The sequence below is a fragment of the Fundulus heteroclitus genome, unplaced genomic scaffold (genome assembly GCF_011125445.2).
Source record: "Fundulus heteroclitus isolate FHET01 unplaced genomic scaffold, MU-UCD_Fhet_4.1 scaffold_80, whole genome shotgun sequence".
Lineage (NCBI taxonomy): Eukaryota > Metazoa > Chordata > Actinopteri > Cyprinodontiformes > Fundulidae > Fundulus > Fundulus heteroclitus.
The window spans coordinates 657,399-676,034 of NW_023397252.1; the positions used below are offsets into that span (position 1 = coordinate 657,399).

General features: G+C 43.3%; 1 protein-coding gene across 1 annotated transcript in view; it reads right to left on the reverse strand.

The window, feature by feature from the left end:
* LOC118562052 (NACHT, LRR and PYD domains-containing protein 12-like) overlaps window positions 1-13,431 on the reverse strand; it is a 31,441-nt gene extending 18,010 nt beyond the window's left edge. The window contains exons 1-5 of the mRNA XM_036134344.1: window positions 13,385-13,431; window positions 7,288-7,366; window positions 6,900-7,128; window positions 4,965-6,756; window positions 1,160-1,333 (exon numbers count right to left, since the gene is read on the reverse strand). Coding sequence (XP_035990237.1) covers window positions 1,160-1,333; window positions 4,965-6,756; window positions 6,900-7,128; window positions 7,288-7,366; window positions 13,385-13,431 — 2,321 coding nt within the window. The remainder of the gene's footprint in view (window positions 1-1,159; window positions 1,334-4,964; window positions 6,757-6,899; window positions 7,129-7,287; window positions 7,367-13,384) is intronic.
* Window positions 13,432-18,636: the final 5,205 nt, after the last annotated feature.

The window sequence follows — 18,636 nt, forward strand, 5'->3', positions numbered from 1 at the left end:
AGAAGAGGGAGGCTAACTTTTACACTTACTGAGTCCTACTGGCTCCAGCTGATGTTATATTTTCTGTCTACATGTAGAATTGGACTGGCTGCAGGAATGAGAAGCAATCTAGTGATGTAAAAGAGCTTGTATTGTGTTTAGCTACTTTATAATTAAACATTCAGTTTTAACTGAAATAGGAGCGATATCATTTCACACTTGCAAATCCAGCTAGAAGCTGTCAGAGAGGGTTCCTGCTGTTTTTCATCCTAGCCAGAGCTTTTAGGTTTACCTGTAGCTCTGGTCAAAGTCCCTCTGTTTTGTGTTCTCATAGTGTTGATGCTTTTTAGAGGAAACCTTCACTTCGTGAGTAGCTGTAGCTGACAATTAGCCCATTCTGAGTCAGCATTCAGGCTTAGAAAATACAGGCCTTATAAATCTTTCTAAATGTGACAAGAGAGCCGCCTGCTGTTGGTCTGTACCTGTGGTCAGTAGAATGACTAGGAAGGGATTATCTCTGATCCTCAGAGCAACAGCTTCTCTGCATTGCGGTAACATGGTTGTTGTAGATGAATAATGTTAATAAACTCCTAAAAAATATAAAACTTAATGTAACTTAAGTGTGTATTTAATATCAATTGCTTGATATTATTTTTGCCTTATTCTCAGCTCGTCAATTTGGGGTCTCTGAATTTTATTAATAATGAGGTTCATGCAATGTTAAAATGAACATGTGCCGTCTTTCCAGAGAGAGAAGAAGGTGTGTCTGCAGGCAGTGGACATTTCCTGTTTGACTACAGATACGAGTCGGGCGTAAAACCTTTTATTATGTAGTTAATATTATATACTTAAAAAGTGTGGCAATGTTGAAGAATTCCAGCAATTAGAAAACATTTTTATATAATGTGTTAACAATTTTAAATGGATTCTATAAAAGCCACAATTCTGACCCATTTTTTGGGTTGAGGGTCCTGAAAATGTTTTATTCTTCAAAAGTGGACACAAAAGAAAACATTGGAGAACCACTCTTTTATGGTGAGATTCTCCTTGGTTTGAATTCATAGGGAATTAAGGTCAGACAATAAAAGTTGACAAATCTATCATTGAACTAACATTTCCATCATGTTTTTATCAAGTAATGGACATAAATCTGGTTTCAACAGGATGGAGAACTTTGTACCTGAGAGTTTCAAGTTTGCAGTTTGGACTCTCAAGTCCAACAGAGAGAAGCTTCACTCCTGAATCCTGCAGGTTGTTGTTACTCAGGTCCAGTTCTCTGAGACTGGAGGACTGGGAGCTGAGAACTGAGGACAGAGCTTCACAGCTTCTCTCTGAAAGGTTACAGCCACTCAGTCTGAGGAGACAGGGAGAAAAATCTGCTATTAAACATCCATCCATCCATCCATTATCAGAAATATTGTTTATTTCTTTACAGTCACCAATGTTCTCCTTGGAAAGATTGATGGATCTGTCTCATTGTACACGTCTTTAGTTTGCCTTTTATTGTGAACTAGTTCATTATAAATAAACTACCTTTACGTTCAATTTAGGATGCTGAGACAAAGAAAAAGAGAGGAGAATCAGAGAGACTGTGAATAAAAACAACAACTTGCTTTTCAAGCACTTGCTGCCAACTGTGAAAAACTAAAAGAAATGTTTGTAGCAAGAGCATATGATGGCGGTGGCGGCGACATCAGGTCTCTCAGTGGCAGCAACATGTAGTAGAACCTGCGGTAAGCTGGGCTGCTTTCAGAACACAAGGCTGTGTAATGAGCAGGTTAAAGCAACCCAACAACTTGGTAAATCTGATAAAATGATACAACGTCAATACAGTAATTTTAGCTAATATTCTAAGCCCGGTCCTTAGCTTATAATATATTAAATAACATAACAATTAACTAATTAATGGTAGATTAATGATTAACCAGCACAGAAAATATGGCAGAGAAGAGGGAGGCTAACTTTAACTCTCACTGACTCCTATGGCTCCAGCAGATGTTATATTTTCTGTCTACATGTAGAACTGAATCGGCTGCAAGAATGAGAAGCAAGCTAGTGATCTGAAGGAGCTTTTATTGTGTTTATTTGCTTTATGAATAAATGTTCTGTTTTTCACTGAACCAGCAAACAGATATTTTTCACACCATGATACAAATCCAGCAAGAATCTCCCTGATAGTGTTCCTGCTGTTCCCCATCCTAGCCGGAGCTTTTAGGATTACCTGTAACTCTTGTGAAAGTCCCTCTGCTTTGTGTCCCTCATAGTGGTGATGCTTATAAGAGGAAACCTTAACTTAGTGTCTTGCTGGTTGAATAAATGATGAGCAGTAACTGATAATTAGCCCATTCTGATTATCTGGCCCCTGCAAAGGGGCTAGAGTGTCCTGGTGCCTAGAGCACATGTGGACACCCTTATGCTTGAAAATGGTGTTTGTTATGGACAAACATTGATAAGCACAGACGTCATACAACAGAACACCGCTCAGGTTCAGATGAGGTGGGCCATTCCTCCCAACCACACCTCTCCTGGTCTCACTGTCAATGCCCACGTGAGCGTTAAAGTCCCCCAGAAGAACAAGGGAGTCCCCAGGAAGGGGCAATCTCCAGTACCCCCTCCAAGAACTCCAAAAAGGGTGGGTAATCCGAACTGCTGTTTAGTGCACAAGCACAATCAACAGTCAGAACCCGGGTGACCTCCCTCCGCATACGTGTGGGGGGAGGCAACCCTCTTGTTCAACAGGGTAAATTCCAGTGTACAGGCACCAAGATGAGGGGCAACAAACATACCCACTCCTGCTCGGTGCCTCTCACCAGGGCCGACTCCAGAATGGAAGAATGTCCAGCCCCTCTCAAGGAGACTGGTTCCAAAGCCATAGCCATGCGTCGAGATAAGTCCAACTACCTTTAGCCAGAACCTCGCACACTAGCTCAGGCTCCTTCCCCACCAGAGAGGTGACATTCCACGTCCCAAGAGCCAGCTTCTTCATAAGAACCCCAAGGTCCCCGCCCTCGACTGCCACCCATTAAACAATGCACCTGACACCTTTGGCCCCTCCGACAGGTGGTGAGCCCAATTGGAAGGGGGACCCATGTTTCGTCTTCCCATGATAAAACCCGGCCACCAGATGTCTGCCATAAATTATGCATCATAAATTATACATCAAACCGTAGGTGTCAGGATTCTGCTGGCCATGCTGTCTCCGCTCCTATTTCTCCACAGGTGACTGTAGTTGACAGGTGGGCGTGGCCCACACCTGCAGCTCGTCTCGGCAGCTCCGGCTGGAGCTTAAAAGGAGGTTGTAGTCAGCTATAGGACGCCGGAGTCCTATAGCTGACTACGGTTGTGGTATGCTTAGTGGCCACTGTCCTATCGACAGTTCCTCGTTCCTGTGACTCTGATATTCCAGATTCTAGTTCTAACTTTTGTCTCCTGTTTCTCGTAGTTTGTTTTTGCTTTGGATTACTCACCCATCGTGTCTCTGTGCGCTGAAAACTGGTTCCTGAAACCCCGCTGCTCAGATCCTGCTCTGGCATTCCCCTCGAGCCCTCTTGGTGTTACCAAGCCGGACAAGAGTTCCCTTCCCCGGATACACCCTGGATCCTGCAGCTGCTCTCCGTGCCTGCTCTCTGCAGTGGTGCTGCTTGGACTCCCTGCCTTTGTTCCACCTGCCAGCTCTCCTGTCGCTCAGTCACCTCGTTCCACCAAGAGTAGAGAACTGCAGAGCCCGTTCTTCCACTCACCTTCCCCGGATAGGTTCTCCATATCTGGCGGTAAGCAGAGCTTCAAAACGGCGTAGATTCCCGCACCAGCTCTCGTTAATCTGTCCCCCTTTTCCTCTTGCAGTGCCTCCGATCCTGACAATCCGATCCTTGTCTGCGGCTCACTCTGTGAGCAAATATTCGTGCATATTGCCTAATAAACATCTTAACTGCTTATTGTTTCACGACTGTGTTCTGCATGTGGGCCAAACACTTAAAAACCATAAAAGTAGGTATTTTTGTCTGGATTTAGAAAATGCTGATGCTCACAGTGAAAGAAGCTATCTATTATACTTTTTGAGTTAGAGCAAGTTGTTTGAAATCAAGTTTTGGCAATTTTTGCTTTTCCTCAAATTTTCCCCTTTATCTCATGATTTTTGTATTGCATTCTTTCAGCTATCTTCTGCTACTCTGCTCATTCAGCTTAATGCATTCATGCAGAATTTTGGCATGAATATTTTTTTCTAATATTGTTAATATTATATAGTTAAAAAGTTTGGCAATGTTGAATAATTATAGCTTTTAGAATCCATTTTTATATAATTTATTTAAACATTTTAATGGATTCTATAAAAGTTACAATTCTGACCTATTTGTTTGCAATTGGGATCCTGATAGTGTTTCATTCTTCGAAGGGAAGAAAACATTTGAGAGCCCCTCATCTTTGGTGAGTCTGCACTTGGTTTCTATTCATAGGGAATAAAGGTCAGACAAGAAAAGTTGACAAATCTATAATTGAAATAATATGTTCATCACATGTTTATCAGGTAATAGACAGAAATCTGGTTTCAACAGGATGGAGAACTTTGTACCTGAGAGTTTCCAGTTTGCAGTTTGGACTCTCCAGTCCAGCAGAGAGAAGCTTCACTCCTGAATCCTGCAGGTTGTTGTTACTCAGGTCCAGTTCTTTGAGACTGGAGGACTGGGAGCTGAGAACTGAGAACAAAGCTTCACAGCTTCTCTCTGAGAGGTTACAGCCATTCAGTCTGAGGAGACAGGGAGAAAAATCTGCTATTAAACACATCAGAAATATTGTTTATTCCTTTACAGTCACCAATGTTCTCATTGGAAAGATTGATGGATCTATCTGGTTTTACATGTCTTTATGTTGCCTTTCATGGTGAATTGCTTCATTATAAATAAACTGAAGCCACATGAATCAATTTTTACCTCTCTAGCAGTTTTCTCATTATCAGAAATAAAAGCAGCAACAATCTGTTTCCTTACAGAGCTTTGTTGGAGCCTTTTACCACTGGTAGCAGCCTCTGGAGAACCTCCTCTGAAGCAGAGTATTTCTTTAGGTCAAACACATCCAGATCTTCTGATGATGACACTAAGATGAAGATCAGAGCTGACCACTGAGCTGGAGACAGTTTATCGGTGGAGAGACGTCTGGAACTCAGAGACTGTTGGATCTTCCTCACTAGAGAACGATCATTCAGTTCATTCAGACAGTGGAATAGATTGATGCTTTTCTCTACAGACAAATTCTTATTGATCTTCTGTTTGATGTACTGAACTGTTTCCTGATTGGTTTGTGAGCTACTTCCTGTCTGTGTCAGCAGATCTTGTAGGAATCTCTTATTGGTTTGCAGTGAAAGTCCCAGGAGGAACCGAAGGAACAAGTCTAGGTGTCCATTTGGACTCTGTAAGGCCTGATCAACAGCTCTCTGGTGAAGACACTTTAGTTTAGGTTTCTTAGAAAATAAAGACAATTTAGATGTTTGTGTTTCTTCCATCAGGTTGACACCAGAGGTGATGAAGGTCCGATGAACATGAAGAGCAGCCAGAAACTCCTGAACACTCAGATGGATGAAGCAGAACACCTTGTCCTGGTACAGCCCTCTCTCCTCTTTAAAGATCTGTGTGAACACTCCTGAGTACACTGAGGCTGCTCTGATATCGATGCCACACTCTGTCAGGTCTGATTCATAGAAGATCAGGTTTCCTTTCTGCAGCTGATCGAAAGCCAGTTTTCCCAGAGACTCAATCATCTTCCTGCTCTCTGGACTCCAATGTGGACCTGTTCCAGCTCCTCCATCATACTTGACCTTCATTACCTTAGTCTGAACCACCAGGAAGTGGATGTACATCTCAGTCAGGGTGCTGGGCAGCTTTCTGCCCTCTCTGGTCTCCAACACGTCCTCCAGAACCGTAGCAGTTATCCAGCAGAAGACTGGGATGTGGCACATGATGTGGAGGCTTCTTGATGTCTTCATGTGGGAGATGATCTTCCTGGCATGCTCATTTACTCTGAATCTCTTCCTGAAGTACTCCTCCTTCTGTGAGTCAGTGAACCCTCTGACCTCTGTCACCATGCCAACACACTCGGGAGGGATCTGATTGGCTGCTGCAGGTCGTGTGGTTATCCAGAGGTGAGCAGAGGGAAGCAGTTTCCCCTTGATTAGGTTTGTCAGCAGAACATCCACTGAGGTGGACTCTGTAGCATCAGTCAGGATCTCCTGGTTCTGGAAGTCCAGAGGAAGTCGACTCTCATCCAGACCATCAAAGATGAACAGAACCTGGAAGTGTTCAAAGCTGCTGATTTTTTTGGTTTCAGTAAAGAAGTGATGAACAAGGTCCACCAAGCTGAACTTTTTCTCTTTCAGCACATTCAGCTCTCTGAAGGTGAATGGAAATATCAACTGGATGTTCTGATGGGCTTTGCCTTCAGCCCAGTCCAAAGTGAACTTCTGGGTTAAGACTGTTTTCCCAATGCCAGCCACTCCCTTTGTCATCACTGTTCTGATTGGTTGATCTCTTCCAGGTGGGACTTTAAAGATGTCTTCTTGTCTGATGGTTATTTCTGGTCTGTGTGGTTTCCTGGATGCTATTTCAATCTTTCTGACCTCATGTTCATCATTGACCTCTCCAGTCCCTACCTCTGTGATGTAGAGCTCTGTGTAGATCTGGTTCAGAAGAGTTGGACTTCCTGCTTTAGCGATCCCCTCAAACATACACTGGAACTTCTCCTTCAGACCAGATTTAACTTTATGTTGACAAACTGCAGCAAGTTGTTCTAAATTAACACAAAAAGTGAAGTCAGGAAGAAAACCAAATGATCTTCTGAAGATGATGTAATTAAATGTGATTACATCTCTACACACAACAGTAAATGTGTGATTTATTCATCAGGTTGAATTTTTGCAGAAATTCTCTTACTGCTCTGCAGACGGTCAGCCAGCTCCTCCTGCTTCATCCTCCTCAGGAAGTTCAGAGTGATCTTCATGAGTGCCTCTCTGCTGCTCCTCCTCTGCTCTTTATCCTCACCTTCTAACACCTCCTCATCATTTCTCTGAATCTCTGAGCAAACTGGGTCATCTGGACTCAGAACCTTCTGGATCTTCTTCAGCTCGTTCTTTACATATGTGACAATGTTGTCCTGCAGCAGCTGGAACAGAATAATATATGAGGGACACATCAGAATGAGATCATAGATACAAAGATCAGAACCATTAAGGACAGAATGACGGTCCACTGGTCCACAAAGTCCAGCCTGGAGACGACTAAACAGAACCAATGGAAAAGTTGTTTTTGTACATGTACAGACCGTAAATATGGAGTCCAGCTGGGTTTGATGCTGTCGGGCGGACAGACCTGTGGGAACCTCTGAGTTCAACTGGTCCACTCTGTGGAGTAACCAGGACAATTAGGAAGGAAGTAAATATTAATTTAGCAGTTACACAGATGAAATCACCAGGAGCTTCACAGTAAAAGTCCTCATAACAGAAAAACTGAGCATCAAATGAACACGATAATGTAACGATCTTGGCACCGGTGCTGGTCTAACCACTTACTCAGCACACCTGCTCAGCTCCACCCTGTCTGCAATCAATCTTCACTGGTTTCATCTATTTCCACCTGCATATAAACCCCGTTCAGATCAACTACCAGTGCCAGATCGTCTCGACCCATCGGTAAGAGACTTCCAACCTACCTGATTGAACCTGCTTGCCTGTTACCGAGTCTGCCAGTACCCAGCTCTGTGTCTGTCTCCTTGCCTGGATAAAAGAACTGTACCGGCCTGTAAGTAACTGAGCCTGCCTAACTCTTGTATGCTTCGTTATTCGGAGCTACTATAATGACGAGGTCTTCTCTAGTTTATGATGTGTACACCAGAGGGCGCTAAAATCTCAATCGATAATTTTAACTTTTTAATAAAATAAATATTTAGAACAATTTGTATAACGAAATTCACCGTATAATTAAGGATGAATTTTTTTTCCAGTCCTGTTTGAACAAGCAACAAAACTAACAGAGTCCATTCAGACAATACAGATAAACGTTACACAATGATATCTTCCCGGACTTCTGAGCATATCTGATGACGACGTTAAGCAATATAACGGAGAGAATGTAAAACGGATCAATTTCTTCCAGAAAACTCTTCATTATTTTATTTACGATATAGTTTAGCATTATTTCATGATTTAAATATAGAAATAAGTATTTTCAGTAACGTAATTACATTATTTTTTGGCGACCCGGAAGTTATTCTGTTCGCGCTTGCGCAAATGAGCTGATGGTACGGATCGGGTAGTGACAGGCACAGACATGTATACGTAGACACCGCGTCGTCGGGTGAGAGGCGTGCCGACAGAGCGGCCATCTTAGGTCAGACCAAGCTGCGCTCAGACAGAATACATGTCAATTCAGGAAAATGTACTTTATGTTTTCAGACACTCTGGATCCGGTGAATTCTCAACCGATTTCCAAATAAATCAACTGACTGAAAACGTCACCCCTTTAGGGGCTACATGGGACCAATTGATTGAATGAAATGATTGTCTAACTTAATAAATTATTTCGATTTTGTATTGAAAGTAAGCAAACTTCCAGAGCTCCGTCCCAGGAAGCCCGACTTTTACTCCCCTTATGGGTGCGCAAATAAAAGGACACTAGGAACCAGATCCTGGGCAATTACCTTCCATAAGGAAGATTTTATGATAGATAATCCTCATGCTTTACAATTACAGTTTTACAGTTTTTTAAACACAGTATGTGCTAATGGGTAGCAGGGATGGAAGTAGAGAAAAGTACATTGAACACGAAAAACAAACAAAATGGTCCTAAATTACTGGATAGACATGATTTATTTCGGGGGGGGGGGGGGGGGGGGGGATATTATACAGTATTTTCGGTTTTGCTATGATTTTGTAATGTATTTGATTCTAAGATGCGTTATTAGGTTTTTTGTTGATTTTTTCCCCCCAGATCGCAGTTTGTATTATATAATTTTTAAATGCTGTTATGAGCACCTTTGCTTTCACTTGTCTGTATATAGTTTTGCTCCTATGTAGATAAGTGCTGTTGTCTGTAGATCGGTGTCTGTATATATATATATATATATATATATATATATATATATATATTGGAAGAAAGAGAGAGAGATTTATGTGTGTATAATTTGTGTGTATATTAGATTAATATGTAACTGCAAAATATGCAAGTGCTTGTACATTTTTCACCCAGTTTGAATTCAGTTTAAATACTTTTGGTTCTGAATAAATATGTGTAATCTGTCTGAAAGGTCACGGGCATTGTGAACATCTGATTAAAATGAGATCTGAGCTGCCTCCTATTCATTTTGACAGCAGATGTCTGATCTGTGGTCTGACCCAAGATGGCCGCCCTGCAGGCACGTCAGCCTAGCGGCCGGCAGCGTCCAATGGGGCGTCTACGTATATGATGTCTATGGTGACAGGGGCACTGGCGTGAAAGCTTTCCTGTCCTGTTCGTCCTAAAATAAAGTGTTAGCAGCAAAACCTTGATCTGGTGCTTGGGTGTCATAACGGAACGATACATTATTAACACGAAAATGTATTTATTTAGAAGAAATAATCTACGCTTCATTTTAAGATGAAAAATCTGCATTGTGCTGTATATGCGCATATGGCTTGTGGTCTCTGCTTCAATAATTCTCGTAAATATGCTCAATAGGCTGAAATCAGGGAAACAGGTGAGACATCTAAGGTGAAAGTTAGTCATTAAAGAGGAGAGGAAGAGAGTGAGAGAGAAATTGGAGGCAACAGAGGAGAGAATCGCAACGGATCCGGGAGAAGAAAACGAGCTCCTGACTTTACGCCGTTTACGTCAGCAGAGGAAAAATTTAAAGTTTTATTTACGAGATTCAAACAGCGCCTACAAACAGCACTGCTGCTCATGGTGCCATGATTTTGAACCGGTGACAAGCTCTGACGTGCATGACACGCACACCGCTATCATTACTGCTGGTCCTGGGGGAAAAAAATAAATAAAACGCTGCTCCTGAGGGGATTTCTTGACTATGCTCACGCACAGATCTGTAATGCTTCTCATTGCGATTCGGACAAGCACAGACTCCACCGTGCAGTTCATTTTAAAGAGCCAGTTTTAGCGCATGTTCAGACAGAAACGGGCTGGGGGAGCCGAGGTGTGTTGCCGTGGGCGTGTTTACCCGCTAAAGGTAACCGCTGTGAAACAATCAGACAGATTTCTCTGATTAATAACATCCTTATGGAGCGCTAGAATTATTGTTACTCTGTGCTGCTTCACCAGTTCTCGCTCGCTCGCTCGCTCATCATCGGACACAAATCAAACTATTTGTATTTTGCGGCGTACTCAGATTTAGAAGCTTTGTTACGACATTTGAGTTGTAACTGCAACCGTTATATATATATATATATATATATATATATATATATATATATATATATATATATATATATATATATATAAATAAATCTTGGGGGCGCGTCAACCCGGCTGGGACATGGAAGGGGGTGCGCGGTTAAAAAAATTTGGGAACCTCTGTTCTAAAGCATTTGCTGTGTGTCTGGCTGAATATCGGTTTCTACAAAAGTGAAATCATTACAGATACAAATAAGTTTAAAAGAGGAAGATGAAATAAAAAGATATACACCAGAAATACCCAGTAGACATTTTAAAAAGTGCATCTTAAACTGGGACTTCAAACTGTCCACACTGTCAGCAGATCTGATGCTGGTGGGAACAGTGACCCAGAGCTTGGAGGCAGTGGAGGTGAAGGTTCTGTCCACACAGGTCTTCAGAACAGTGTGTGGGACATCCAGCAGGTTCTGGTGACTAGATTTGAGGTGGTGTGGACCTGAAGGCGGTCTGATATATGTGGGTGTGTGCACACACAGGAACCAAGTCTTGATGGGTCAGACTGGCTCTTTTAGCTATTTCCCAGCAGGTCGTGGAAATGTGATCCACTATTATTCTGACACGGAGCCAAGAAGCAGCAGGACATTCTGATCAGCATCAACACTCCAGGCACGGATACATAAAGGTGTTTTTATCAGAATAGGGCAGCTGATTTCTGGAGAGAACAGATCAAACCTCTGTCTGGAAATAGAACTGGAACATCTGAGAGCTCACTGGGAGGAACTGGGTTTCTGTTCTTGGCTCTTAGACTTAGACTTAAACTTAGACAAACTTCATTGTCATTTTGTATGCACAAAGTGCGTACCGAACGAAATTTCATATGCATAAAGCTTAAGAATTTCAGTGAATTTTAGTGTATTCCAGAATAAAGTAACTTTGCAGGATAATAAAGTAACTTTGCAGGATAATAAAGTAACTTTGCAGGATAGTTCCAGGATAAAGTGTACAGTGATTTCACAGTACAGCAATTGAGATGTAAACAATGCAGGATAAAGTGCACAGTGATTTCACAGTACAGCAATTGAGATGTAAACAATGCAGGACACACATTATACAGAGTTCAGTTTTAGCTTCAGCAGTCTGACGGCAGCCGGGAAAAAACTTTTACAGAGTCTGGAGGACGAGGACCTGCAGCGAATGCTGCGGAACCTCTTCCCAGAAGATAGCAGGGAGAACAGTCCATGGTGGGGGGGTGTGGGGTCTCTGATGATGTTACGGGCTCGGGACACACATCGCTGTGATGAAAGGTCCTTAATAGAGGGGAGAGGAGCCCCAATGATCCCTTCTGCTGTCCTCACCACTCTCCTCACATTCTTCCAGTCCGCGGCACTGCAGCCTCCACACCACACAGAGAGACAGCAGGTTAGAATGCTCTCTATGGTGCTTCTGTAGAAGGTCTTGAGGATGGGCAGGGGCAGGCGGGCTCTCTTCATCCTCCGCAGGAAGTACAGTCTTTTCTGTGCCTTCTTCTTCCGTGATGTGCACCCCCAGGAACTTGGTGCTGCTGACCACCTCCACAGCTGAGTTGTTGATGAGCAGAGGAGCGTGGTGTGGCTGGTTCTTCCTGAAGTCGACGATGCGCTCCTTCGTCTTCTCCACGTTCAGGATCAGGCTGTTTTCAATTCAATTCAATTAAATTCAATTTTATTTATATTGCGCCAAATCATGAAACATGTCATCTCAAGGCACTCTACAAAGTCAAGTTCAATCATATCACACAGATTGGGTCAGATTATACAGATTATGTCAGATTTCTCTGCACCAGCTCACCAGCTGCTCCACCTCCTCTCTGTAGTCTTGGTCGTTGTCGTCTCTGATCAGGCCCACCACCGTTGTGTCGTCAGCAAACTTACCGATGTGATTAGTGGTGAACCTGGGAGCGCAGTCGTGTGTCATCAGAGTGAACAGCAGGGGGCTCAGGACGCAGCCCTGAGGGGAGCCCGTGCTGAGGGTGATGACATCAGAGGTGTTCTCACCGATCCAGACCTACTGAGGTCTGTTGGTGAGGAAGTCTAGCAGCCAGTTGCGAAGGGGTGTGCTGAAGCCCAGATTTTCCAGTTTTCCCACCAGATGCTGTGGGATGATGGTGTTAAACGCTGAACTGAAGTCCAGGAACAGCATCCGCTTGTGTGTGTTCTTCTCCTCCAGGTGTGCTAGGCTCAGGTGAAGAGCAGAGGAGATGGCGTCCTCAGTGGAGCGGTTCCTCCAGTAGGCAAACTGGAATGGGTCGAGTCTTGGGGGGAGACTGGAGACGATGTGTTCTTTCACCAGCCTTTCAAAGCACTTCATCATGATGGGAGTCAGTGCAACAGGCCTGTAGCCGTTGAAACAGGTGACTTGAGGTTTCTTCGGCACCGGAATGATGGAGGCAGACTTGAAGCATGCTGGCACTGTGGCTTGGTCCAGCGAGGTGTTAAAAATGTCTGTGAGGACACCAGCCAGCTGACCTGCACACTCCTTGAGCACCCGCCCAGGTATGTTGTCAGGACCTGGGGCCTTCCACGCGTTGACTCTCCTCAAAGTCTTCCACACGTCGGCAGTGTCAAGGCAGAGGACCTCCTCTTCCTGATGGGGAACAGCTTTCACTGCTGGAGTGCTGTTTAGTGCCTCAAACCTCCCAAAGAAGTTATTTAGTCTGTTTAGGAAGTCAGCATCAACTTCACCCACCGGGGGACGTGTTGTATTCAGTGATCGCCCATATGCCTTTCCACATGCTCCTGGTGTTGCTGGCGTTGTGGAAAAGCTTCTGGATTTTCTCAGTGTGGTTCCGCTTCGCTAGCTTGATGGCACGGTTCAAGTTGGCTCTCACTGTCCTCAGAGCCTCCTTGTCGCCAGACTTGAAGGCTGAGTTTCGTGCTTTTAGCGCTTGACGGACCTCCGCAGTGATCCAGGGTCGTTGTTTGGCTCGGGTGATGATCGTCTTTGTGGTGCTGACGTCCTCAATGCATTTGTTTATGTAGGTTGACACAGTCCTGACGTACTCATCAATGTTGATCTTGTCGTCATAGGTTGCTGCATCTTTAAACATGTCCCAGTCAGAGCATTCAAAACAGTCCTGCAGCACCTCCATTGCTCCCTCAGTCTGCTTCACTACAGGTTTAGCTCTGATCAGCAGGGGCTTGTATGTAGGAATTAGCATAACAGAGAGATGATCTGAGGAGCCCAAGTGGGGGCGGAAGACTGCCTTGAATGCGCCTTTAATATTTGTATAAACTAAGTCTAGGGTGTTCTCTCCCCAAGGTGCAAAATCCACATGTTGGTAGAAATGAGGGAGAACAGTTTTCATATTTGCCTGGTTAAAGTCCCCAGCAATAATGAAAGCCGCCTCTGTGTGTGCAGATTGCATCTCAGAGATTGTCCGATAGAGAACACTCATGGCCTCTTTCTTGTCTGCGCTGGGGGGCACGTAAACCGCAGTGATGATGATGGCAGTGATCTCTCTAGGCAGATAAAAAGGTCTGCAGATAAAATCATAAGCTCAATGTCCGGAGAGCAAAAGCTTGTCACTAATCTAGCATTTTTACACCAGGAGTAATTGTTGTAAACACAGAGTCCGCCTCCTTGTGTATTACCGCTGAGATCTTTCTATCTGTCGGCGCGGAACGTAGATAACCCATCCAGGCTAACGGCGTGGTCCGGGATTGATGAGTTGAGCAATGTTTCGGTCAGGATCAAAGCACAGCAGTCCCTGAACTCCCTCTTTGCAGAGAGCTCGAGTTGTAAATGGTCTATTTTGTTATCCAGTGAGCGAACGTTGGACAGCAGAATGGATGTTAGTTGCGGTCTGAATGGGTTAGCCTTTAGCTTAGCTGCTAAGCCTCCATGGCACCCGCGCTTCTTGGGCCGGCTGCACCGCTTCCGCTTCGCTCTCCACTGGCGTAAGCTGTTCGTCAAGTCCGCTGTCTCGCCGGTCCCCAGGGATTCCCGTAGTACTCCAAAGCCACGTAAACAATTGAGCGTAGAAGTGGTTAAAGAAATGTAACGGGTAATTTCCAGAACCTCAGACCCTGACTGAGGAGACCGGTCCACACTAGGGGTGGTGATTGGCTGAAATATCGCAGCATGTTTCCTTGCAGTGAAATCACGATTTAATTAGTTTTCCAATGTTATAATAAAGCTGTTCAAGAAAAATCTATAGAAGCATTTAGACCAGAGCATTTCTGGATACATTTTAAAGGAAAAGTCTGGTCATAATCAGAATTCAAACTTCTGAAAGTACTTTAAATGTAAAATATTACATACTACTCAATAAATGATACGTATTTTTTAATTAAGAGTAATTGTCATTTCAATGGGCTTTACTGGAGGCATCCATGTTTGTCGAAAAACAGTATCCAACCTCCCAGTTCATGACATCACACCGCGGGATCAGCTGTTGAGCAAGTCCCAAGGCTCTATTTGTTGTGTGTCACTACCACTGAGCTATATTATACACTTGAGTGCTGATTTTGCCAAAAAAATTGAAGTAACTGGCCGCCATCTTGCTACTCCCTACGCTCACAGAATCCCATAGAATTTGGTTGCAACAACAAGCAGTTTTCTGGTTGTGTGAAAATGTTTAATGGGTAATTCTACAGTCAGTGGATGTACTAACACTATCAACTTCTAGGAAATTAGGTGCTGAAATATTTTACATGTTATTCATATTTAATATATATATATATATATATATATATATATATATATATATATATATATATATATATATATATATATATATATATATATATAAAGTATGTATATATGCATATATAAAGTATGTATATATGCATATATGTAAATATATGTTTTTGTATATTGTTATTTATATATTTATAAAAGTTATATATTTAAATAAATATTTTAGCACATTACTTTCTCAGTACTTGATAGTTTTAGAACATAACATAAAATTATATGGTATTTGACATTTTAAAAGTTTTAAGCCACCCCCCCCCCCCCCCCCGAACATTAGAAAATCCTTGTTATTCAATGCCGTAGTGCACATATTCACTAGTTACTGGGCGAAAATGGGGAGTACCAATATGGCGGCTGGTGGCTTCAAAGCGACTATCTAAGATGGCAACGACCAGTACTCGAAAGGAAGCAGAGAGTGATGGATTAATTAGTGACAGCGATGGGAGTTCCATCGATTTATCATCATTAGTCAGGTGGCCATTCCTAGAAAATAGAGCCATCGTTCCCTCCATGTCCTGTACACTTAAAACCTTTACAAATGTTTTCAGGTGAGGTCTTCCAACATTTAAAAACTAGTTGTCAGTTTTCTAAGTTGTGTACTGGTTCCCAGCCTTTTATCAAAGGTGAAGCTTAATATGTTTGCATATTTCTTATAGGAATTTATATTTCACCGCTTTTCTTTGTGATTGCAATGGATTATCACCTACATGTCATTTATTTAGGAAAACCTCTTGAAGCTGACACCAAAATCATAGTCATTAGATATTTTCTAGACTTGAAAAATTTTAATTATCTACCGGAAAAGGTGATGGTAAAAGCATTCGACAGTGATAAAAAAAAATTCAGTGATGAACTGAATAAAGGGAATATGAATGTCATAAATATTTTTTTTCAAACAACTAAAACCAACGGACGTAATACTCATAATCGGTGATATGTTATGCACTCCTACTGCCACCCTATTCCGTACACAACAAGATAAACAGAGTGAATTAGCACAAACAGAGTTTAATTATATCGAATGAGAATGCTTTATACGGTACCGATTTTAAGTATGTTCTTGTGTTATTTTAGTTCTGAAGTTACGCTTTAATAAGGCCGCCTAAAGTTCAGTCACTATCTGATGAATTATCTTCAGAACAGCTGAAAGCCCCAGTGTGATAATTCAATGTAACTTCATAAAATTTTATACATGAAATTCACTCAAACTAAGCACAGGTAATCAATTTATCCAAGGTACTTTTAGTTAATAGGCATATTCTGCATTTAGTGAATTTTTATTAAAAATTACTAATTTGAATTGATACTGACGAGTACCCCCCACAAGATCCGATGGATCCTGTGGGGGGTACTTCAGGAGTATGGAGTACCGGGCCCTATAATAAGGGCTGTCAGGTCTCTGTGTGACCGGTGTCAGAGTCTGCTCCTTATTTTTGTGTTATCTTTCTCAGTTTGTTCTTCTTGCCGATGAAATATCTCTGAGTCAATATCAATATAAATTTGGGCTGTCAGTTTTAACGCGTTAACTTTGTTAGACCATAACACCACCTTTTTTTAACGCGCGTTAACCGCATTAATACTTCTCTTTTTTTCCCGCAACATCCTCCGGGCTGTGTTTTTTTTTTTTTTTTTTTGCCTCGGCAGCTTCAGTTATTCCAAGAATGCTAGAGACTAGCATAACAGACCCGTGCTCACTGTTGCCATGCCCACTTATTCTATGTGACTTTGGGCTTCTTTTTTCTAAAGTCGCTTGTAAATTTCATGAGTTGTGGGTTACAGTTTTTTGGGCTTGTTTCTGAAAGTGAAGTCACTTGTTTGGGCTCTATAGTAAGTGATGCTGCCGCACTACAGACACCAGCTGAAATATCCATGAGACCCAGCTGTGGGACTTCATTTACGGGGATAGGGATGACCTGATTCCATATCGGCCTTCACCAACGTCAGAGGCTGAGGTTTCCGTAACCCCACCACCGGCTTCATCTGAATACCCAGTTCCTGCTCAGCCCGCAGCCAAGGACCCAGTTCCTGCTCAGCCCGCAGCCAAGGACCCAGTTCCTGCTCAGCCCGCAGCCAAGGACCCAGTTCCTGCTGAGCCCGCAGCCAAGGACCCAGTTCCTGCTGAGCCCGGAGCCAAGGACCCAGTTCATGCTGAGCCCGGAGCCAAGGACCCAGTTCATGCTGAGCCCGCAGCCAAGGACTCAGTTCATGCTCAGCCCGCAGCCAAGGACTCAGTTCATGCTCAGCCCGCAGCCAAGGACTCAGTTCATGCTCAGCCCGCAGCCAAGGACTCAGTTCATGCTCAGCCCGCAGCCAAGGACTCAGTTCATGCTCAGCCCGCAGCCAAGGACTCAGTTCATGCTCAGCCCGCAGCTAAGATTTCAGTTCCCAGTCCAGTGTCCAACGCGGGTGATGAGCACGCCAGTCTGATGTCCATCGCGGAGACCCAGGAGGGTCTGCCGCCTACCATCGTTGGCGCGGGGACCCAGGAGGGTTCACCGCCTGCCATTGACGCGGGAACCCAGGAGGATCCACCGCCTGCCATCAACGCGGAGAACCAGGAGGGTCCGCTGTCTCATGAACTCTGTAGCCCGGGGCCTCCTGAAGCCTGCAGCCCAGGGCCTCCTGAAGCCTGCAGCTAGAGACTCTAACAGTTAGAGACTCTAACAAAAAACTGTTAAAACTTACTCTGTTGTAGTTGTGTTCGGGTTCAGAAAACAAATCATGACAAATCAGGCATTTTTTTATGGAAAACAATAGTTACCTTCTAATCCCTGGGGTTACCCCTCTGAGGGAAAAACATGCACAGCTTCACAGAGTGTTTGTTTTAAGGTCTGAAAGCTATTTTATAGTTCTTGAGGTCATGGTTGACCCCCTGATAGGACATCTGGGTGCTAAATCAGCCTTAGTTCACTAAGACTCTAGAGAGAATAGTCTCCTTGTTAAATGGGGGGAAGATAGGACTTGGAGCCTAAATGTCTGGCCCCACATCCCCCAAACTAATCGGGAGGGGCTGGTCAGTCTCTTAAAAATATGTTTTTTTGGGACTATGAGACCAGCCAATGGCTGGGAGAAGGACGTCGGTAATATATTAAAATTAAGCTAATAAGTTTTTATATGTCTCTTTGGAAATCCAAATGAAATAAATATGCATATTTTAAATGTTTGTCTCTGATAACCGTTTCTCCATTTACTACCAAATCTTGAACTGGGGTGAGACGAGCCGTGGGGAATGGACAGGAGCGGGCCCTTTAAATCTTAACAATGGTGACTAATTAATGAGGCCCAAAAGCAAACAGATCAGTGCTGTTAAACATGATATAGCAGCATCCAGGACACCTTCTACAACCTCCATTCATTCCAATTTCACTGTTGTGGTTGTGGAGAACATCCAATACATACTGCTTCACATATGAACATAGAAATGTGGGAAAAAGAGCTGAGCTCACGTTAAACACATGTTGGAATAAAAACATTTCAGACTGACTCAGTTTCCACAGTTACAGCAGTTAGACACAGCTCACCTCTCTGAGGATGGAGGTCCAAAAGATTTGTCAAT